A 23,776-nucleotide genomic window follows, 5' to 3' on the forward strand; every position below is an offset into this window, starting at 1 on the left:
CAGAAGCCGCGGAAGGTGGGTGGTCAGACCTGGCACAGACACCAGGTGAGAAGGGCGCGTAGAGCTTCCAGGGACCGGGCCTCGGGAAGATGCGCGGATCCAACTGGTTGAGAAACACAATGCCGCGGACCCCAGTTCCTCTTCCTCTGGTGACAAATCAAAGCCAAGTGCCGAGGCGCGAGGGGACGCCGAGAGGCAGCCGTCCGGGCCCCGCCCCGCCCCGCCCCGCGGTCGGCGCCGTACCTGGCCAAGAAGTCCGCGAAGCCACCGCTCCGTCGAGCCCGGGCCGAGGCGCCCGTGGGACCCTGCTCGGCGCCGGGCAGGGACACGGGCTGCCCCGTCGGAGACGAGCGGCCGCCGGCGCTCTGCCTGCGGCTCACCTCGAACGTGTTCCGAGAGTTCGCGTGACCGTCGGGCCGGGCGAGGCTGGGCGCAGCGACCACACTAGTCCTCGGGGCCGGGCTCGCGCCCTCGTCGCACCTCGCCGCGCCGGCTCCGGGCCGCGCCAAGTCCTCGCCGCCCTGGCCGCCCGAGCCCTCGGGGTCCGTGGCCGCCAGGCAGCAGCTCCGCAGCGGGTCCTCGAGCGGCGCGGCCCAGTCATCCGCGCCCTCGTCGCCAGGCCCTTCCCGGCAGACGCGGTCACCGCGCGGCGACGCCGACGCCGGGCTCCCCGCGCGAGCCTCCGCCGGCTCCAGACGGCCCCGGCCCAGCAGAAAGCCCGAGTCCCCGTTGGTCATGCCTTCGCGTCGCGCCGCCGGGCCGCCCGCCGCCTCGCGGTACTTGCAGCCCGAGTCCACGGGACGGGCGTCCAGGCGCGAGGCCGCCGAGGCGCTGGCCTGGCCGGCGGGCCGGGGACAGTAGCAGAGCCCCGGCTCCAGCGGCCCCACGGCCGCCGCGAGGTAGCGCTGGAAGAGCTGCCCAGGCGGCGTCTCCTCCTCTTCCTCGTCAGCCTCCTCCCGCGGCTCCGCGGCGGCGACGACACCTCCGCCGAAGCCGCCGGTGGCCCGGATCATCTTCCCGTCCTGGCCCCCGGGCCCCGGCGCCGGTCCCAGCAGCAACTTGGCGGTTCTCCCCGAGCCGGCTCCGGCATCCTCCGGACCCACCATATGAGGGCCGTGCGGCCGCCGCCCGAGGAGGCGGCAGAGGACTACCCCGCGCGGGTTGGGTCCCAGAAGAACCGAGCGAGCGCGCAGGAGCCGCGGCCACGGCCGCCGCGACGCTCCCAGACCGACCCACCCCTCTCGCCCGCGCGCCCGCGCGCCGCCTCGGACAGTTGCCAGAGGGCGGGCGGGCGCGCGCCCGCCTCGCGCACGCGCACTAGCAGGACCCGGCCGGCAGCGACTCGCAGCGTCCCGCGAACCATAGAGACGCCGGCTAGAGAGACCCCGGCGGCCGACCTGGGATCGGTTGTCCCGGCGGAGGTGGTGGTTTGGCTCGCGCTCAGGATGACAGCTCTTAGCCGAAACGCAAGTATTGCTCGCTTAGCAGAAATCGGCTAGGAGCACTTCGGTTGTGAGAGTGAAATGAAGAATGTTAGCATGGGCGAGTCCTTCCAGCTCCAACTGAGCACCTGCCAACAGTTTTTACATCCTCCTCCATCCGCACGGTGGCCGCCGTTCAAGGGTTTCAGCGCCCCGTGCCAAACACCTTCCTTTCTCCACTTCCATCTTGACAATTCGAGGCTGTCCTCTCAACTTAGCACCACTTTTCAACATACTTTTTCTGAAATTACCTGAAGGGCATGACGTGGAATTAAGCAGAGGACGATTAATTGCAGCGACCTGTGAGAGTGGAAGTACATGGGTGGTGACCCCAGTGAATAGAAATGACATACATTTGACGTACAAATCACAAGGCAGATAACGAGTCACAGGGGTGATGGGAAAGGAATCAACAATTACAAAGCCGGGAAACTGAAACTGATGAAGAAATAGGAAATTGGATTGGAAAGAATGGGGAGAAAATATCTGATAAAATAAGACTGGAACTATCTATCATATACTGAGTTCAAAAACTTGGCTTAAGGTTCAGGTTTGTTTGAGAAGCCATCTGCACAATGCACGATGGCGAATCGTTCTCCAAAGAATGAAATTAGAGGTGGGGCAGAGACCCAACGGCGTCCTTATTTCAGAAGAGGCAATGAGGTTGTAGTGAAAGGGGTTAGAGAAGTATTGATCGTGAAAGGAAGCAGCAGCAAATAGAGACCATTCATTTTAGAGCTTTCAGAGTAAGGACAGAAAGAGGAGAATGGCCGGGAGAATGGTGGCAAATGCCTTTAAGCCCAGCACTCAGAGGCAGAGGTAGGAGTTCGAGGCTACCCTGAGACTACATAGTTAATTCCAGGTCAGCCTGAGCCAGAGTGAGACCCTACCCAGAAGCCCCCCCCCCAAAAAAAAGAGGAGAATGAAGTAGTCATTAGCAAAACAGTATTGTCACACTTTTAATTTTTTATATAAAATAAATACACAATTGTACCTAGTATAATCCATATGTTAAATAATGTCAATAAAATAGCTATGAAATCAATAAATTAAAAAAATAGTCATGGCACTTAAAAATAGCACAGGCATTAATTATCCAGATCTTTCAGAAGAAGGAGAAATGGAGACCAATCATTTATCTGTTGTTGCAGTCCGGTTTGCATTACTGTTAGTAATCACCCAACCAAGAGCAGCTTCTGGGAAAAAGAGGTTTATTTTGGCTTACAGGCTCGAGGGGAAGCTTCATGATGGCAGGGGAAAACGATGGCATGAGCAGAGGGTAGACATCACTCCCTGGCCAACATAAGATGGACCACAGCAACAGGAGAGTGTGCCAAACACTGGCATGGGGAAACTGGCTATAAAGCCCATAAGCCCGCCCCCAACAATACACTCCCTGCAGGAGGCATTAATTCCCAAATCTCCATCAGCTGGGAACCTAGCATTCAGAACACCTAAGCTTATGGGGGACACCTGAATCAAACCACCACATCTGTTAAGGAGGTAGTATCCAGAATATATGCCGAAGTCATTCATATAAGCCTGTCTCGTGTGGCACACCTGTAATGCCAACACAGTAGAGTAAGCCAGGAGGACCTTGAGTTCAAAGGCAACCTCAGCTACACGGCAAGTTTGAGACCAGCCTGAGCTACATAACAAAACCTGATCTAAAGGGCAAAAAAGATTCATATACATCGACAACTAAAAGACAACCCAGCTTTGAAATGGACAAGTTGAATGTGGTGGCTCCCACTGGTTATCCCAGTACTTGGGAAGCTGAGGCAGAAGGATTGCCGTGGGTTTGAGATCAGCCTTGGCTACATAATTCCAAGCACACATGGGCTACACAACAGTGTGAGGCCTTTGCTCTAAAAGAAAAAAAGAAAAGAAAATTTTTGAATATGTATTTTTCCAGAGATATGTCAATGAAATATTAATATGCATATCATCAGTCATTAGAGAATGACAAGTCAGAGTTATGAGAATATACCCTTTACTTATACTAGGCTATCTATAATTTTTTTTCTTCTTTTTCTTTTTTTTTTTCATTCCAACCTAAATATCTATAATTTTTTAAAAGGCCATGTAGGGGTTAGAAAGATGGCTTAGTGGTTAAGGTGCTTGTCTGCAAAGCCTAATGACCTGGATTCGATTCTCCAAAACCCACATAAAGCCAGCTGTACAAAGTGGTGCATGTATCTGGAGTTCATTTGAAGTGGCTGGAGGCCCTGGCATACCCATTCTCTCTGTCTTCTCTCTTTAAAAATTATTTATTTATTACTTAGTTGAGAGAAGGAAAGAGGTAGATAGAGAGAGGAAGAAAATGGATACGCCAGGGCCTCCAGCCTCTACAAGCAAACTCCAGAAGCATGCACCATCTTGTGCATCTGGCTTTAGTATGGATCCTGGGGAATCAAACCTTGGTCCTTCGGCTTTGCAGGCTAGTGCCTTAACCACTAAGCAATCTCTCCAATCCTCTCTGTCTTCTCTCTCTCTCTCTCTCTCTCTTGCTCGCTTGCTTGCAAATAATATATTAAAAAAAATTTTTAAAGACCATGTTATCTCAGCACTCTGGAGTCTTATGCAAGAGAACCATGAGTCCAAAGCTGTCCTGGAGTACATAGCAAGACTCTGAGAAAGACAGAGAGAGAGAATAGATTTATGATAAAACTAATATCAATTATATAATGCATAATTATAAATGTAATTATGTGCTTTTGGGGTTTTTTTTTTGAGGTAGGGTTTCACCCTAGCCCAGGCTGAATTCACTATGTAGCTCTCAGGGTGGCCTCAAATTCATGATGATCCTCCTACCTCTGCCTCACATGTGCTGGGATTAAAGGTATGTGCCACCATACCTGGCCCTTAATAAGATGCTCTTGCTGTTAAAAAAAAAAAAAAGTTTGGTAATTAGTAAATTAGACATAGTGACTGAGATGAGATGGTTCAGTGGGTAACAGCATTTACTGTGCAAGCATGATGGTCCACTTTGATCTCTGACATTCATATAAAGCTGGGCATGACTACAAAGGCCTATAACCAAGGGGAGCAGAGACACGGGGCTTCCTGGTGCCAGTCTATTGAAATATGGTGAGCTTCAGGTTTAGTGAGAAACTGTCTTGAGGAAATAAGGCAGAAGATTGATAGACACCCAACATCCTTCCCTAGCCTCTGCAGGTATGCTAATATGGTATTCACATCTACACATATATGTGTAAGCCACTTTTGCACACCACATATACTATACACAAAAAAAATTTAAGTTTTAAACATAGACTAGAGCCAGGCATGGTGGCACATGCCTTTAATCCCAGCACATGGGGAGAGAGGTAGGAGGATCGCCATGAGTTCAAGGCCACCCTGAGACTATATAATGAATTATTCCAGGTCAGCCTGGGCTAAAAGGAGACCATACCTCAAAAAAAGAACAAAAAAATTGGATTAACATAAGACTTATATAACTTCTGGGTGTATATGAAAAGTTAAAAACAGATGTTCAAGTTAAAAACGTTTACCATGAACGTTTATAGGAACACCATTGTTGCAATTACCTTCTTGTTGCTGGAACAAAACACCTGATCATAAACAGCTAATGGGAGGAAAGGATTTATTTTGGCTTACAACCTTAAGCAGAAGGTTCATCATGGCAGGGCAAGAATGGCAGAGCACAGGCTAGGCATCACACCTTGGCACAGCTGCTGGCAGATAGCAACAGGAGTATGCTAACTAGCACTGGCAAGCTGGGCTCATGAACCTCAAGGTCTGTCCCCATCAACACACCTCCAGCAAAGAACCATTTCCTAAACTGCCATCAAGTGGGGGGCCAAACATTTAAAGAACATTTCATTCAAACTCCCACAAATTATAATAATCAAAGGCTGGAAATAACTGGGTAGGGTGGTTTACACTTAAACTCTAGCAATTGGGAGGCTGAGATAGGAGGATCACTGTGAGTTTGAGGCCAACCTGGGCTACAGTGGAATAGCCAGGTCAGCCTGAACTAGAATGAGATCCTGCCTCAAATTAAAAAAAAAAAAAAAAAAAAAAAAGACCTGGAAACATATAAATACCCACCAATGAGCCAGGTGAGGTGGCACATCTGTAGGCCCAACACTTGGTAGGCAGAGGTAGGAAGATCACTGTGAGTTTGAGATCACCCTGAAACTACATAGTGAATTTCAGGTTGGCCTGGGCTAGTGTGAGACCCTACCTCAAAAGAACAACAAAAATCCACGCACAGTGGCTCACACCTTTAATTCCAGCACTTGGGAGGCAAAGGTAGGAAGAACATCATGAGTTTGCGGCCACTCTGAGACTACATAGTGAATTCTAGGTCAGCCTGGACTAGAGTGAAACTCTACCTCAAAAAAAATAGGAAAAAAAATCCATCAACAAAGGACAAATGAAAGTGATATATCCATATGATGGAATATTACTAAGCCAAAAAAGTATTGAAGTATTGATTCCTGCTACAACATGTTGAGTCTCAAAAAAATTGTGCTCAGTGAAAAAAGCAGACACAAAAGTTAGCCTATCATATAGTCCTATAAAATATGTAGAACATATAAATCTATAGAGACAAAAACAGATTGGTCATTATTAATCACTGGAGGAGGTGAAAATAGATATCCACTGTCCAATAAATATAGAGTTTTGAGGATCTTGGTCTTCTGTTCTTTCCACCTTTGTCCTCTTTGCCTATAGGACTGTCCACCAACTTTCAGCCTGCTCTTAGACCTTTCCTAATTGGTTGATTGCATTCTTTCTAGCTACCAGTATATTACCAGTATATATTTCTCCTTGTATGAAGCCAGACTGTTTTTAAACTCTAATTTGTTCAAATGGCTTATCTCGTTCATCTCTCTCTTCTCCCATCATGATGACAGTGAAAGGGTTTATGAAACATGCTAATCCTACTGTTTTCTCAGTGCAGTCTTCAAATTTGAAATATGTTTATTTATGCATGTTCTAACCTTGTCTGCAACAACAATATAACGCATAACTTCTAGTAAAGGTTCTTGTGGTTTCCTACCTTTCATACAACGCTTCTGTCTTAGAACAGGGTGGTGATGCATGACTGTAATCACAATATTCAGGAGGCAGCAGGTGGGAGATCATGATTTGCTTGAATTACACAGTGAGTTTCAAGCATGCATGGACTATGGGCTACATAATGGGAAAGGAAAAAAAAATCTTTGTCTTATCTGGTAAGTAGCATTATATCTGATTTACAAAAAGAAAGGAAGGACAAAAAGAAAGGTTACTATCTTATCTACTAAGTAATATTATACCTTATTTTACAAAGAAAAAAACACCTCCTCTCATGATACAACATATTCAAATTGGGGAGATAACTCAATGAGCAAAGTGCTCACTGAATTCAGAACCCCAGCACACACTTAAAAGAGAGGTGTGGCGGCACATATCAGTAACCCCAGTTCTGGGGAGGTACAGACAGGAGGATCCCTGGGACTTGCTGGCTAGCTACTAGCCAAATTGCTGAGTCCTGCATTCAGGTAAGAGACTTTGTCTCAAAAAATAAAGTGGAACCAAGCATGGTGATGCGTGCCTTTTATCCTAGCACTCTGGAAGCAGAGGTAGGAGGATCACTGTGAGTTGGAGACCAGCCAGAGACTACATAATGAATTCCAGGTCACCTTGGACTAAAGAGTCTACCTTGAAAAAAAAAAAAATTAAACTAACAAATAAAGTGGAGAGTGCTTGAAACAAAGCAAAACTTTTGATATGTTATATTAGTATTTCTTCTAAGTATAAATAATACATTCTGGTACATTCTTTTTAATTGTACTTATTTTCAGGGAGAGAGAGAGAGAGAAAAAGAGAGAGGGGGGGAAACAGACAGGGAGGTAGAGAAAGGGCATGCCAGGGCCTCCAGCCACTGGAAATGAACTTCAGATGTATGAGCCACTTTGTGCATTTGGATTTATGTGGGTATTGGAGAATTAAACCCAGGTCCTTAAGCTTTGCAGGCAAGCACCCTAACTGCTGAGCCATCTCTCCAGCCCTGTTTTAATTTTTTTTCAAGGTAGGTTCTCACTGTAACCCTGACTGACCTGGAATTCATTATGGAGTCTCAGGCTGGCATTGAACTCGTGGCAGTCCTCCTACCTCTGCCTCCTAAGTACTGGGATTAAAGGCATGCACCATCACACCTAACCTTAAATGTGTTTTTAAACACACACACACACACACACACACACACATTTGTTTTTTGTTTTGTTTTTAAGGTAGGGTCGCACTAGCTCAGGATGCCCTGGAATTCACTATGTAGTCTCAGGGTGGCCTCCAACTCACGGCAATCCTCCCACTTCTTCCTCCCAAGTGCTGGAATTAAAGGTGTGCACCACAATGCCTGGCTTAAAAACATATTTTATTTGTTGATTGATTTGTGAGGAGAAGATGGGCTGGAGAGAATGGTTGTACCAGGGCATCTTCCATGCATATACCACTTTGTGCATCTCATTTTACATGGGCACTGTAGAATTGAACCTGGGCCAGCAAGCTTTATAAGCAAGTACCTTTGACCACTGAACCACCTTCCCAGCCTAAACTCATAATTTTTTTTTTTTTTGGATTTTCGAGGTAGGGTCTCACTCTGGTCCAGGCTGACCTGGAATTAACTCTGTAGTCTCAGGGTGGCCTTGAACTCACGGCGATCCTCCTACCTCTGCCTCCCAAGTGCTGGGATTAAAGGCGTGAGCCACCATGCCCGGTTTCATAATTGTTTTTAAACTTATACTAAAATTGTTAAAATACATATAATATGCCCTATTTGACATATATGGCCCCATTATTCATTATTTATATGTGAAATATGGGGCCATAATCCTATATTATTATTTTGCTACAGCTATGGTCAAGGAGAATACAAAGACTGGGGAAAAAAAAGAAAAGCTCTAAGCTCTTTATATCTTTCTGTAAACATCAACCTTTGTCTCATACTACTGGACTCCCGAAGAGCATCTGTTGTGGTTTGAATGTAAAATGTTGCTCACAGACAGAGGTATTTGAACAATTGGACCCCAGCTGGTGTCATTATTTGGGAATGTTGTGGGACTGTTGAGAGAGTCCTTGGAAGTGGGTAACCAGGGAGGGGCCTTAAGATTTTATGGCCTTCACCCCAATTCCTGTACACTCTCTTCTTCCTAACTGAAATATGACAAGTCAGACTGCCATGCCTTTTTCATTATAATGGACTGTTTGCTTTCAAAATGGAACTCAAGGGCTAGGGAGAGATGGCTTAGTGGTTAAGGCGCTTGCCTGCAAAGCACAAGGACCCAGGTTCCATTCTTCAGGTCCCACATTAGCCAGATACAAGTTGTGGCACATTCATCTGGAGTTTGTTTGCAGTGGCCAGAGGCCCTGGTATACCCTTTCTCTCTCTCTCTCTGTCCCTCTGTTTCAAATAAATAAATAAAATAATAAAAATTTTAAATGTAACTCAAAATAAATTTTTATTTATTTATTTAAGAGAGAGACAGAAAGAAGCAGAGCAAGAGGCAGATACATAGAGAGAAGAGACACACCAGGGCATCCAGGCATTGTAAACAAACTCCAGATGCATGTGCCCCCTTGTGAATCTGGCTTACATGGGTCCTGGGGAATCAAACCAGGTCTTTTGGCTTTGCAGGCAAATGCCTTAACCTCTAAGCCATCTCTCCAGCCCAAATCTTTTCTTTTCTTAATTTGCTTCTGGTCAGGTATTTGCTCACAGCAATGAGAAAGTAATGAGTACAGCATCTAAATAAGTTTTTCCTTAGATATATTAAATCACCTCTAGTACCACCCACAAACTCATAGAGAAATGACACTCGAGTCCCTTCCTTATCCACCTCATCCTCACACCCCTACCCCTCTGGACCCTGAGAACCAGAACCCTTATCACCGTCCCACCTGTCAGCAGAAAACAGTTGGAAATGGATTCTAAAGCCCTCATCCTTTTACTTGTTCTCAGGGTCTGAAATGAAGGGTTAATAACTCACTAAAAGTAACAGGACATGCTGACTTAAACAGACAGGCCTGACCTCAGGGCCTGTGGTCACTAGACCCGCCTACAAAATAAGTCAGCAAAGGAGAGAACCCTATTTCCATTTTTAACTTCCCCAACTTCCCCATTCTTTTCCCTGTTTGCTTCTTCCCACCTCTGTTCCTTTAAAACCCAATCCAGCTAACTGGACACAGCAGTCCTTCTTGGTCCATTACTCTAAATGAATAAAGGACAATCTGTGCTGTAGATGTCTTCTCTTCCTTTCATTTCCACATTGCCTCAGTTGACCCCAGTCCTGGTTCTGATCTAACAAGTTGCACATTTGAAACACTTAAGAAGTTGTGTAGTTTTTTTCTTCATGTATTTAACATATGTAGTCTTGTATGGGTGGTATATGCACATATGTGTGCAGATGTTTCTGCCCTGTGTGTACACCTGCAGATGTCAGAAGCAAATGTCACATGTTCCCCCTCCATCTTTTGTTCACACGTGTCCTGGAGACTAAGTCTCTCACTGATTCCCGAGCTCAGTTTGTTTGTTTGTTTGTTTGTTTGTTTGTTTGTTTGAGGTAGGATCTCACTCTAGCTCAGGCTCACATGGAATTCACTATGTAGTCTCAGGGTGGCCTTGAACTCATGGTGATTATCTTACCTCTGCCTCCTGAGTGCTGGGATTAAACCATGCCTGGTTTACAGTTTTTGAAAACTCCAGCAATTCCCATGTCTGTGCTCCCCATAGTACTGAGCTATGGACATGTTTGGCCACAACCAGCTTTTTACATGGGTGCTGTAGGAACTCAGGAGGTCTGAGGTCTCTTCAGGCCTTCATACCTGCATGGGAAGCACTCTAATCCACTGAGCCATTTCTCCAGCCCCTGTTGTATGGTTTTGTTTTTTTTTTTCATTTTGTATTTATAGCTCCCAGTTTATTGAAAAAGCAATCTTCCCTGACATATAGCCACATGAATTTGAGGTCAGCTATGTTAAGTGCACTGAAATTACTTATGCCTGCCTGCAGCTTTTTAGCTGATGAAAAGATACTTAAGAATGTTATCAGTATTTAAGCACTTTAACATAATGGGACCTCTTCCAACTTTTTATACTATTTTTTCATACTTAAGCCAACTTACATTTGTGTTAATGTGCATGTAATACACATGTCCTTCTGACCATAGGTAAACCACAGGTGTCTTTTCTGGAAGTCATTACATTTTTAGAGCAGGGTTGGATAAGATGGGAACAAGTAAGCTGAGGAAATTAGAGTGATAAAGAATAATTCTACATCTGTGGCTCCTTCTTTCATTTTTGAGACATAGCTCAGGGTGGCCTGTAACTCATGATCCTCCTGCCTCACCCTCCCCAGTGCTGGAATTGTAGGCATGCCCTGCCATACTCAACCTCCCTTATCTTTTGAATATATAAGTGTGCACCCTGAGTGTCTGAGCTAAAACTCTTCCAATGTTAAGCTGATGGCTGCTATAGATGGGGCTGCTATGACTGACTGTTAAGAGCACAGGGTAAACAGGTAAGACAGGCAAGCAGAGGGCACTATCTGGGCTGGCCATGCCCCACTTTAAGTAGACTACACTACCCAGGTCTTGCTGGGCTCAGAAGCTGGCCTGAGCCTGCAGGCCATTCCTACTTTATTATGTTCAATATTTGCCAGTTTTACTATTTTGTAATTACGGAAAGTGAGAGAGGTTCAACTAGCCTAAGAATACCATACCTCAGACTGACTCAAACATTTTTATTCTTCTTCAAATGCAACTAATTCTCACCTACAATTACTTCTAAGATAAACAGTCAGCTGAAGTGACGTATGGGGCCTGGGGCTTAGGAACACCACTATCTTTTGGGCACAGGACTAGTGGGCGAGTCGCCAGATGTTGAGGAAAGATTCAGCTAGGAGGTCTTCTCCAGGAAGGCCCGGCAGCACCTGAGGCATTGCTGGCACACCAGCTCAAAGTCTGAGTTGTTGCCATGACGGGATCTTCAATAGTGATTTGTTTCTGTGGATCATAGCTCCTAAATAGCTCAATTTTAGCTTTGCAGTTTTTAACTTGATTACTTTTTCTTACTTTTTTATAATTTTTTTCATTTATTTTTATTTGAGAGAGACAGACAGAGGCAGAGAGAGAGAGAGAGAATGGCATGCCAGGGCCTCTAGCCACTGCAAACAAACTCCAGACACGTGAACCCCCTTGTGTATCTGGCTAACATGGGTCCTGGGGAATCGATCCTCGAACCGGGGTCCTTAGGCTTCATAGGCAAGTGCTTAACCACTAAGCCATTTCTCCAACCCTTGATTACTTTTTCTATTCAAATCTCTCAGATTGCGTTGACTCATGCACAGTATATAATCAAATGTGGCCAAGTCTTCTTTGGTAACCTGCCAGGCAATGTGATTCATAGGGACGCCATGCTTCCTCATGCAACTCTGCCCTCGATAGTCAGGGGAGTTCCCAACTTCATAGGTGGACATTGCCACACTGTCTACCCTCCAATTATCTGAAACGTTTGCATCAGTTACTAGTTTTCTGAAAACTGCTTCTGCAATAGGTGACCGGCAAATGTTACCTCAGCCATCTTCCTGGGCTGACCACTCTGTTGTATGTTTTTTGAGACAAGGTCTTTTATAGCCTAGTCTGACCCCAAACTCATGTAGGTGAGGATGACCTAGAACTACTGATCCTTTGCCACCATTTCCAGTGTACTGGGATTACAGACATGCACCACCACACTCAATTTATCTATCAACCTTTTCTTTTCTTTTTTGTTTATCTTTTCTTCCTTTTTTCTATTTTTAAGGAAGGGTCAGGCTAACCTCGAACCTAGAATTCACCCAGGCTGGCCATGAACTCATGGTAGTTCTTCCACTTCAGCCTCTCAAGTGCTGGGAGTATAGACATGGGCCACCACACCTGCTTATCAATCTTTCAAAAGAAACTTTTCTTCCTTAGTTCTATTGTTCTGCTGTCCCCACTTTTTCCTGCTATGTTTATTGTCTATTTCAGGAGCTTTCTTCTTAAATTCAAATACAGCAGACCATTATTCAGAAACTTCATGTTGATTCCTGTTTGTGCTCTTCTAAGCATGAAATTTTCATGGTCTATGAATGAGTTAATGTTTAACTGAGCAACTCTTAGTTTTGTGTCAATGTGCACTAATGAAACCTAAAATAAGTATAGGTTGCTCAGTGCCTATACTGATTTGAAAGCTACAAGTCTTGAATAATGAACAGATTAAATGATAGTGCTGTCAGTGTGTCCCTTAAGAAATTGATTATAGGGCTGGAGAGATGGCTTAGCGGTTAAGCGCTTGCCTGTGAAGCCTAAGGACCCCGGTTCGAGGCTCGGTTCCCCAGGACCCACGCTAGCCAGATGCACAAGGGGGCGCACGCGTCTGGAGTTCGTTTGCAGAGGCTGGAAGCCCTGGTGCGCCCATTCTCTCTCTCTCCCTCTATCTGTCTTTCTCTCTGTGTCTGTCACTCTCAAATAAATAAATTAAAAAAAAAGAAATTGATTATAAAAATATAGAATAAATTTGATATCAAAATCTAAAAGTTCTATAATATAGTAGAAATACATGATCTTGCAAAACTGTGCAATTCTTCATCTTTGCAAACAGTTTAAATTCTACACATGCCTGGTAAAACCCCAGCTGGTAATAAAAAGGGGGACTGGGACTAAGGTTGTGGATTATAATTAGATAACAAGTGTTGAAAGGCTGCATGCTGCAGATTAACTCAGCAGGGTGAGATATGGTAGGAATGAATGGCAGAAAGACCACAAGGCAGCTGCTGTTTGGTAAGCCACAGTAGGAGAAGCCACAAACCAAGAGATATATGAAAGCTTTAAAATGCACAAAGATCCTTTAGTGGAGCACACTAATGCTGTGTATTAAGAGGCATTGTCACATACTCCTGAAACTTTGTCGTAAGGAAACCACTTTAAAGAATAAAATAAAGGCTTTACAAAGATGCTCATAACTAAATGTTTTAGAGATAAACATTAGTATATGGCTAAGTGTTCAAAGATATAGCAAGTTCAGGCAAAGCTAAGTGTATCAGTGAAACATTATGAAGATAATAAGATGACAGAAATGCAGGCCTCTGGAGAAATTTTACAAAACAATACTAAGTAACAGATGTGTGCTTGCATCTTCAATTAACATGATATATAAAACTTTTTGTTTGTTTTTAGAGGTAGGTCTCACTTTAGGCCAGGCTGACCTGGAATTCATCTTGTAGTCTCAGAGTAGCCTTGAACTCATGGTAATCCTCCTCCTACCTCTGCCTCCCAAGTGCTGGGACTAAAGGCATGTACCACCACACCCGGCTAAAACTTTTTATCTAGGGCTGGAGAGCTGGCTCAGTGGGTAAGAGTGCTTGCTGCAAGCATGAGGGCCTGAGATCAACTGAGTTCAGTTCCTGTGGTAGCTTGAATAGATAGCCCCCAGTATATTCAGTATTTTATTAGGTTGGATCTTCAGCCACCTGGTTGGAGGAGGTGTCACTGGACAGATCTTAGGGTTCAGCCCTAAGGTGTGGTGGTGGGTTTGCAATCCCAGTCTAAAAGTATGCAAAGTGCCTGGAGTTCCTGAAGTGTGCCTTGTGTGTGGATTTGTTTTGTTTTGTTTTGTTTTTGCCTTGTAGTTTCTTTCTCTCTCTCTCTCCATCTCTGCTTGGACCTGTGAAAGTGGGCCAGCTCCTCTGTCATTATGGAACTTCCCCTCTATCTTCAATAAATCACTTCTTCCATAATTGTGCCTGGTCTGGAAGTTCATCTCAGTGAACCTGAAGCTGTCTGCTACAGTTTCCATGGAAACAGTTGGGCATGACCACTTACATCAGTTTTATGAGGAGCCAAGACCAGAGAGTCACTGGACCTCATGAAAACTGCAGCTCTGTGTTCAGAGAGAGACTCCATCTCATGGAAACACATGGGAGTGATGGAGCAAGGGAGGAAGGACATGTGATGTTATCCTCTGGAAGCACATCTGCACATACATGTGCATGTGTCACATCACACACACGTGCACATGCATACCACACCACACATATTACACATATCTATGTGTAGCTTGATACAGGCAGGTCAAAAAGAGTATTCAGAAGAGAATTTCAACTGTGTGTGTGTGTGTGTGAGTGTGTGAGTGAGTGTGTGTTTTCTTTGAGATAGGGTCTCATGTAGACCAAGATGGCCTCAGTCTTGCTATATATCCCAGGATGACCTTGAACTCCTGACCCTCTTGCTTACACCAAGTGCTAGGATTGTAGATTATAGACATGAACCAAAATGCCCAATCTATACATCTTTTATAACACTTTAAAAGTTGATTAAATGCTAACACCTTAAAAGAATGCTCTGAGATGCATTTAAGAAAGAGTGGCCAATAACTTTTATCTTAAAATCTTTAAGCTGCATTTGGATGGGAAAAAAGGCACCTAGAAGGCCATATTTAAAAGCTGTAGACATGTTTTTAAGAATAGAAATAGTACTTGCTGGGCATGGTGGCACACACCTTCAATCCCAGCACTCGGGAAGCAGAGGTAGGAGGATTGCAGGGAATTCGAGGCCACCCTGAGGCTACATAGTGAATTCCAAGTTAGCCTGGGCTAGAGCGAGACCCTACCTTGACCCCCCCAAAAACAGAAAGAAGTAGTAGCAAATGGTTGTTACTGTTATAATCAAATGAGAACTTTTACATCAATTCAGTATGAGGATGACTAATATTTTTGTATTTAGTATGTATACTATCGGGTGTGTATATGCACACCCATATGCAAATGTGTGCACTCTGCACAAACATGTGCACCAGCCAGAGGAAGATGTCAGGTGTCTCCTCTATTGCTCTTCCTCCTGTTTCCTTGAGACAAAGTATCTCACTAACCTGGGGCTCTCCATTTTTAATGTTTTATTATTTATTTCAGAGACAGAGAAGAGGCAGTGAGAAAGAGAGAGAGAATAGGTGTTCCAGAGCCTCTAGCCACTGCAACTTGTGCATTGGGCTTTATTTGGGTATTGGGGAATTGAACCTGGATCCTTTGGCTTTGCAGACAAGTGTCTTAACCACTAAGCAATCTCTCCAGCCCTCTCCATTTAAAATATATATATTTGCATTTATTTACTTTCAAGGAGAGATAGACAGAGAAACACACACACACACACACACACACTCACACACAGAGGGAGGGAGGGAGGGAAGGGAGGTGGGAGGGAAGAAGGATGAGTTCTCCAGAGCCTCCAGCCACTGCAGATGTACTCCAGATATATGTACCACTTTGTGTATCTGGCTTTATGTGGGTACTGGGGAATCGAACCCAGGTTGTTAGGCTTTGTAGGCAAGAACTTTAACCACTGGAACTCTCCATTTTTCTCAGTTATACTAGCCTACAAGGGAGCCTCAGCAATCCTCCCATTTCTACTCTCTCAGTTCTGAGGCTACAGGCATGAATGGCCGTGCCTGACTTTTTTTTTCTGAGGTAGAGTCTCACTCTAGCCCAGGCTGACCTGGAATTAACTATGGAGTCTCAGGGTGGCCTCAAACTCATAGCAATCCTCTTACCTCTGCCTCCCAAGTGCTGGGATCATGCCTGACTTTTAATATAGGTGCTGGGAATCAAACTCAGGTCCTAATTGCCCACTATGCCATCTCCTCACCCTCTAAAGTATGTTAAATGTTACTATTTTTACAAATAGCTGAGGACAGAACTCAAATAACTTCAATATTTCTATGATTTCTTTCATTGACATAGTTTTTTGTTTGTTTGTTTGTTTTGGTTTTTCAAGGTAGGGTCTCACTCTGGTCCAGGCTGACCTGGAATTAACTATGTAGTCTCAAGGTGGCCTTGAACCCATGACAATCCTCCTAGCTCTGCCTCTGGACCACCATGCCTGGCTTCGTTGACACGTTTTAATTACAAAAGAATCACAATTTAAAGCAAGCCATTTTGCATAAAAAAGAATGCAAAAACATGACTATAGTCCCATCACCAAGAGAAATCTATGTCAACATTAAACAATAAGCTCAGGTTATAGCTCAGTTGTATGTGCCTAGTGTACATAAAGCACAGCTTCTTGTTCATATGTGGAAATATGTGTGGATTGAAAGGGGACTTTAGAAAAGGAGCAAATTAGGGACTAAAAGGTAATCTTACAGTACTTCCAGTGTCAAGTAAAAAAAAAAAAAAAAAAAAAAATCCCAGAAACCTTCACTAGAAGCTAGTGATTACCTTTGACATCTGACTTTGCAATATGAGTTCCTGATGGGGATCTGGGAAACTTGCTCCGGATCTATGCTACTAAAGGAGATTGTGGCTTGTTTTTATTTTTATTTTCTTTCATAAACAATTTAAGATGCAGAAAATTGAGAAATAAACGAGGAGGGAAATAAAGAAAAGAGAGAAAACAAGGGTTTAGTAGTATACAGGGTAGTAGCTAATGGAAAAAGGGAGGTGGCTATGCAAACACTACTTTAAACCAAATGCCCAAAGTAAATCTAAAGGAAACACCTGTCCTTGGGATAGACAGTAACATAGGCTGGACTACTATTAAACAGTATGGTCTTCGTGGATCTCATACTCATGGGGCCTCAAGGACTGATAAATCTCATAGATATCAGAGTCTGCTCAAGGACAGATATGACTGTAGCCCAACACAAAATCATAAACTGACTCAAAACATTATGAAATTTCTTGTAATATACTTGGGTGATTCTCAAGTGTGAAGTTTATAGATGACAACATTGTGCCTCAATGCTAAAAGGCTGGACATACTTTGTATTAGACAATAAGAAGTAGAGAAGTAAAGAGTACAAACTGAGTGCATACCTCACTTAGAAGCATTCAAAAATCAATTTAGCTGGGCGCGGTTGCACATACCTTTGATCCCAGCACTTGGGAGGCAGAGGTAATAGGATTGCCGTGAGTTCGAGGCCACAATGAGATTATATAGTGAATTCCAGGTCAGCCTGAGCTAGAGTGAAACCCTACCTCGAAAAACAAAACAAAACAAAAAAATCAATTTAAAACATTTAATTTCCAGCCAGGTGTGGTGGTGCACGCCTTTAATCCCAGCATTTGGGAGGCAGAGGTAGGAGGATCCCCATGAGTTCAAGGCCACCCTGAGACTACATAGTGAATTCCAAGTCAGCCTGGGCTGCTACAGTGAAACCCTACCTCGTAAAAACAATAAATTAATTAATTAATAAAATAAATATAAAGAGGGCTGGAGAGATGGCTTAGCGGTTAAGCGCTTACCTGTGAAGCCTAAGGACCCCGGTTCGAGGCTCGGTTCCCCAGGTCCCACATTAGCCAGATGCACAAGGGGGCGCACAAGTCTGGAGTTCGTTTGCAGAGGCTGGAAGCCCTGGCGCGCCCATTCTCTCTCTCTCCCTCTATCTGTCTTTCTCTCTGTGTCGCTCTCAAATAAATAAATAAAAAATTAAAAAAAAATAAATATAAAGAAAAAGAAAACAAAAACATTTAATTTTTAAAGGAAAGAGCTGACCAGACACATGATGCTGAAGAGATGGCTCAGTGGGTAACGTGGTTGACACACAAACTTGAGGATCCCAGTGCCCAGAAAAAGCCAGGCATGCTGACACATTGGCACAGGCCTGTAATCTCAGCACTGGAGAAGAGGATCACTGGAGGTCGCTAGTTTACCAGTCTAACCAAACCAGTGAGCCCTGGGTTCAATTTGAGACTTTGTCTCAAAAAATAAGGTAGGGGGCTGGAGAGATGGCTTAGTGGTTAAGTGCTTGCCTGTGAAGCCCAAGAACCCGGGTTTGAGGCTCAATTCCCCAGGACCACATTAGCCAGATGCACAAGGGGGCACACGCGTCTGGAGTTCATTTGCAATGGCTAGAGGCCCTGGAATACCCATTTTTTTTCTCTCTCTCTGTTGCTCTCAAATAAATAAATAAAATAAACAATATTTTTTTTTAAAAAATTAAGGTAGGGCTAGAGAGATGGTTTAGCGGTTAAGGGGCTTGCCTGCAAAGTCTAAGGACCCATGTTCAACTACCCAGACTCCACGTAAGCCAGACATACAAGTTGACACATGCTCAAGGTTACACATGCACACAAGGTGGTACACCTGTCTGGTGTTCGATTGTAGTGGCTGGTGTGCCAATTCTCTCTCTCTTAAAAAAAAAAAAAAATTAAGTAGAGAGTGATTAAGGAAGACACCCAAAGTCTGGCTTCCACAAACATACACAAACACATGCACATACACCTATACACACATGTGTGCCAACACACATATGAACATGCATACACACATACATATGCCACAAACATAAAAAATTTGGCTCTTATCTACCTACATAAAAACTCCTTATTTTAGGCTGTGCATGGTGGTACACACCTTTAATTCCAGTACTCTGAAACTACATAGTGAATTCCAGTTCAGCTAGAGTGAAATCCTAACCTCGAAAACCACCCTCCCCCCACCCCCCGCCACAGTTGAAAAATAAGGATTTTTTTTTTTTTTGAGATACGGTCTCAGTCTAGCCTAGGCTGACCTGGAATTCACTATGTAGTCTCAAGGTGGCCTTGAACTTTTGGTGATCCTCCTACCTCTGCTCCTGGAGTGCTAGAATTAAAGGCATGCACCACCTTGCCCAGCTTTAGTTTTACTATTTATTTACTGCTTTATTTATTTGAAAGAGAGAGAGAGAATGGGCACACCAGGGCCTCCAGCCACTGCAAATGAACTCCAGATACATGTGTCCCCTTGTGCAGCTGGCTTACTTGGGTTCTGGAGAATTAAACTGGAATCCTTTGGCTTTTTAACCGCTAAGCCATCTCTCCAGCCCGGTAGTACACATTTTTAATCTATCTGTACTTGGGAAGCTGAGGTATGAGGAGGGTAAGTTCAAAGCTAGCCTAAGCTACATATGGAGTTACAGTTTATCCTAGACTATTATATATCAAGACACCATCTTAAAAATTCAAAAAGAAGCTGGGCATATGCCTTTAATCCCAGGACTTGGGAGGCAGAGATAGGAGGATTGCCATGAGTTTGAGTCCACCCTGAGACTACATAGTGAGTTCCAGACTAGAACAAGATCCTACCTTAAAAAACAAAACAAAACAACAACAACAAAAAAGGAAAATTCAAAAAGATAGCTGGGTGTGGTGGTGCACATCTTTAGTCCCAGCACTTGGGTGGCAGAGGTAGGAGGATGGCTAGGAGTTCAAGACCAGCCTTGGACTACAGAGTGAGTTCCAGGTCAGCTTGGGCTAGAGCAAGACCCTACCTTGATAAACTAAAAACAAAATAAAGCAAAAATTCAAAAATAAACCCCTAAGTATAACAAAAATCAAGAAAAAAAAGTAATAAGACAAAACAAAAATAATCAAAGCCCAACCCTTCCTATTTCTTTAGTGGCAGGGAATAATACATTTTTTTTGAACTATTTAATTTTTTAATTTTTTTTTAAACTTTTTTAAAAATTAATTAATTTACTTATTTGAGAGCGACAGACACAGAAAGAAAGACAGGTAGAGGGAGAGAGAGAGAGAATGGGTGCGCCAGGGCTTCCAGCCTCTGCAAACAAACTCCAGACGCGTGCGCCCCCTTGTGCATCTGGCTAACGTGGGACCTGGGGAACCGAGCCTCGAACCGGCGTCCTTAGGCTTCACAGGCGAGCGCTTAACCGCTAAGCCATCTCTCCAGCCCTGTTTTGTTTTTTTGAGGTAGAGTTTCCATCTAGCTCAGGCTGATATGGAATTCACTACACATAGTCTTGAACTCATGGCAATCTTCCTACTACTGACTTCTGAGTGCTGGGATTAAAGGCATGTGACACCACGCCAGACAGGAAATAATAAATTTTGAATTCATTCCCTGCCCAGGACTCAATAAAGATGCACAATAAGTGGTCATTAAACTTAACTATGATGGATTAAAATATGTCTACAGGGTTGGAGAGATGGCTTAGCGGTTAAGCGCTCACCTGTGAAGCCTAAGGACCCCGGTTCGAGGCTCGGTTCCCCAGGTCCCACGTTAGCCAGATGCACAAGGGGGTGCACGCATCTGGAGTTCGTTTGCAGCGGCTGGAGGCCCTGGCACGCCCATTCACTCTCTCTACCTCTTTCTCTCTCTGTCTGCCTCTCTCAAATAAATAAATAAATAAATAAATAAATAAATAAATAAATAAATAAATTTTTAAAAAATGCAGTGAGCAGCAGCAGCTTGGAAAATGAAGGAAACTATTAGAAGCACAAATCTACTCAAGCACAACTTCCTTGTACATGTGGATAAACCCATGAGCAGAACTATTTCCCAACTTGTAACCAAGGAAAGGGCTTTAATTTGCTGATAGGTGGAGTAGAAAATGCTTTAGAATAAGCAGGAATGGCACTGTGGGATTTATGAGAATGGTTCCATAGGTGTTAGTTTTATTCTACACTCTTCCCTCTATATTTGCCAGCAACTTTAGAACAGAGACTTAGAGACAATACACCCTTGTTTTACAGAACTCTCTTTCACAGAGAGTTCCTAGTAGAGTCTGGTACAGAAAGGAGGGTGAGGAACTTGTGTTGCCCCAGGAGCTATCAGAAACTGGTCAAGACTTTGTACATGCAATATAATTTCCCTTCCCTTGGAATTTTAAAAGGCAATGAATCCAGAGGGACTATGAACTATGCATGTAAGGAGGGAGGAAATGGCATGATTTAGTTCCTCAACAGAATTCTTCAGTGACAAAGAACACATAACAACCTCAGGAAAATCCTTTAGCTTTCTCCTCATCTATAACACTGTAGAGTAGGAAAAGAGCTCTGGGTATTTGATCCATTTTACTGGAAAATTCTTCTTGCTAGTGGGACTGGCGTTGTCATCTACCTCTGCTGACAGATGTAGCCATGCTTTGCTACATTGTAGAAATGAATCCTCCGATTATTAAATAAACATTCATACTATGTAGTGATCTCTGCCTATAATCCCAGCACCCAGGAGGCTGAAGCAGGAGGACTGCCATGAGTTCAAGCCCAGCCTGGACTATATAGCTATTACCAAGTGTTGCAGTTACCTTTTTGTTGCGGTGACAAACATCTAACCTGAAGCAGCTTATGGGAGGAAAGGGTTTATTTCAGGTTACAGATTCCATCGTGGTCGAAGAAGCTGGCTCTCTTCAGCATAAATCCACAGCACAGAGACAGTACAGCCAGCACTAGCAAGCATGAACAAGGAGAGCTTAAGCTGACACTACCCATCTTAGGGTAGGAGTTAAGATTGCCCCCAGTGATATGCCCACTAAAGACTAAGTAGGAAACTTAATCAACACTACCTAAGGATGTACTACAGGGACAACATAGTCAAACCACTACAACAAGCCATCCAGGGCTACAGAGCAGGATCTTGTCTCAAAAATTTCAGTTTGGGCTGGAGAGATGGCTTAGCGGTTAAGCGCTTGCCTGTGAAGCCTAAGGACCCCGGTTCAAGGCTCAGTTCCCCAGGTCCCACGTTAGCCAGATGCACAAGGGGGCGCACGTGTCTGGAGTTCATTTGCAGAGGCTGGAAGCCCTGGTGTGCCCATTCTCATTCTCTCTCCCTCTATCTGTCTTTCTCTCTGTGTCTGTCGCTCTCAAATAAATAAATAAAAAATTAAAAAAAAATTTCAGTTTGCAAAAGCCGGGCGTGGTGGTGCACGCCTTTAATCCCAGCACTTGGAAGGCAGAGGTAGCAAGATTTCTGTGAGTTTGAGGCCACCCTGAGACTACATAAATACATAGTTAATTCCAGGTCAGCCTGGGCCACATTGAGACCCTACCTTGAGAAGCAAAACAAAACAAAACAAAAAATTCAATTTGCTAGGCATAATGGGATACACTATTTTTTTGTTTTATTTTGGTTTTCGAGGTAGGGTCTTACTCTAGCTCAGGTTGCCCTAGAATTCACTATGTATTCTTAGGGTAGCCTCAAACACATGGCTATCCTCCTGCCTCTGCCTCCTGAGTTCTGGGATTTTTTTTTTTTTATTAACAACTTCTATGATTGTAGACAATATCCCATGGTAATGCTCTCCCTCCCCCCACTTCCCCCTTTGAAACTCCATTCCCCATCATAGCCCCTCCTCCTCTCAATCAGTCTCTCTTTTATTTTGATGTCATGATCTTTTCCTTCTATTATGATGGTATTCTGGAGGAGCACATTGTAAGAAGTCCCACCCTTCCTTTGGCTCTTGCATTCTTTCCACCACCTCTTCTGCAATGGACCCTAAGCCTTGGATGGTGTGATAGAGATATTGCAGTGTTGAACACTCCTGTCGCTTCTTCTCAGCACATGTCTGGAGTTCGGTTGCAGTGGTTGGAGGCCCTGGCACATCAATTCTCTCTCCTCTGTTTCATAAAAAAAAAGAAAAAGAAAGAAAGAAATCCAGGTGTGGTGGCACATGCATTTAATCCCAGCACCTGGGAGGCAGAGATAGTAGGTTTGCCCTGAGTTTGAGGCCACTCTGAGACTACATAGTGAATTCCAGGTCAGCCTGGGCTACAGTGAGACCTTACCTCGAAAAAATTTAAAAATATAAAAATAAAATATAAGCCAGGGATAGTGGCACACACCTTTAATCTCAGCTCTCAGGGAGCAGAGGTAGGAGGATTGTCACAAATTCAAGGCCACCCTGAGACTACATAGTGAATTCCAGGTCAGCCTTGGCTACAGAAAGACCTTACCTTGAAAAAACAAACAAAAAATAAAGAAATAAAATAAAAATAAACCATTTGCATCCAAATCCTTATATGTCAGTTCCTTAGGGCTACCAAAACAGCATATCATACATCAAGTAATGTAGCAGAACTTTATTCTTTCATATTTGTCAACATGTTGGCACAGTTGTTTCCTTTTTAGGAGTCTGAGGAAGTGTCTTTTCCATGACTCTATTCTTTTCTGGTGACAGCTGGAAATCCTTGGCATCCTGTGGCTCATGGATGCCTTGCCCCGTCTCTGCTTTCATCTTTACATAACATTCTCCTTTTGTCTATGTGTCTCCTCTTAGAAGAACACCAGCAATATTGGGCTAAGGGCTCATCCTAATCACCTCAGTTAAAACTGAGTATGTCTAGCCAGGCATGGTGGTGCATGCCTTTAATCCCAGTACTTGTGAGGCAGAGTTAGGAAGATCAGTGTGAGTTTGAGGCCACCCTGAGACTACATAGTGAATTCCAGGTCAGCCTGAGCTAGAGTGAGACCCTACCTTGAATCTCCCCCAAACAAAAAAGATTATTTGTACAAAAAATGAGTATCATTATGACTCTTTTTGCTTGTTTGTATTGA

General features: G+C 44.0%; 1 protein-coding gene and 1 pseudogene across 3 annotated transcripts in view; both read right to left on the reverse strand.

Moving 5' to 3' along the window:
- The window catches only part of Tbc1d12 (TBC1 domain family member 12), a 110,907-nt gene extending 109,735 nt beyond the window's left edge, over nt 1–1,172 (reverse strand). For 2 of the 3 annotated variants that reach the window (XM_045141833.1, XM_004653035.2), the window contains exon 1: nt 244–1,172. In XM_045141833.1, the coding sequence (XP_044997768.1) occupies nt 244–1,106 (863 nt within the window). In that variant the 5' untranslated portion in view covers nt 1,107–1,172. The remainder of the gene's footprint in view (nt 1–243) is intronic. The other variant, XM_045141834.1, reaches the window with a different exon arrangement.
- Nucleotides 1,173–11,390: 10,218 nt separating this feature from the next.
- LOC123460738 lies at nt 11,391–17,075 on the reverse strand (annotated as a pseudogene).
- Nucleotides 17,076–23,776: the final 6,701 nt, after the last annotated feature.

The sequence above is a fragment of the Jaculus jaculus genome, chromosome 1 (assembly GCF_020740685.1).
Source record: "Jaculus jaculus isolate mJacJac1 chromosome 1, mJacJac1.mat.Y.cur, whole genome shotgun sequence".
NCBI classification, from domain to species: Eukaryota; Metazoa; Chordata; class Mammalia; order Rodentia; family Dipodidae; genus Jaculus; species Jaculus jaculus.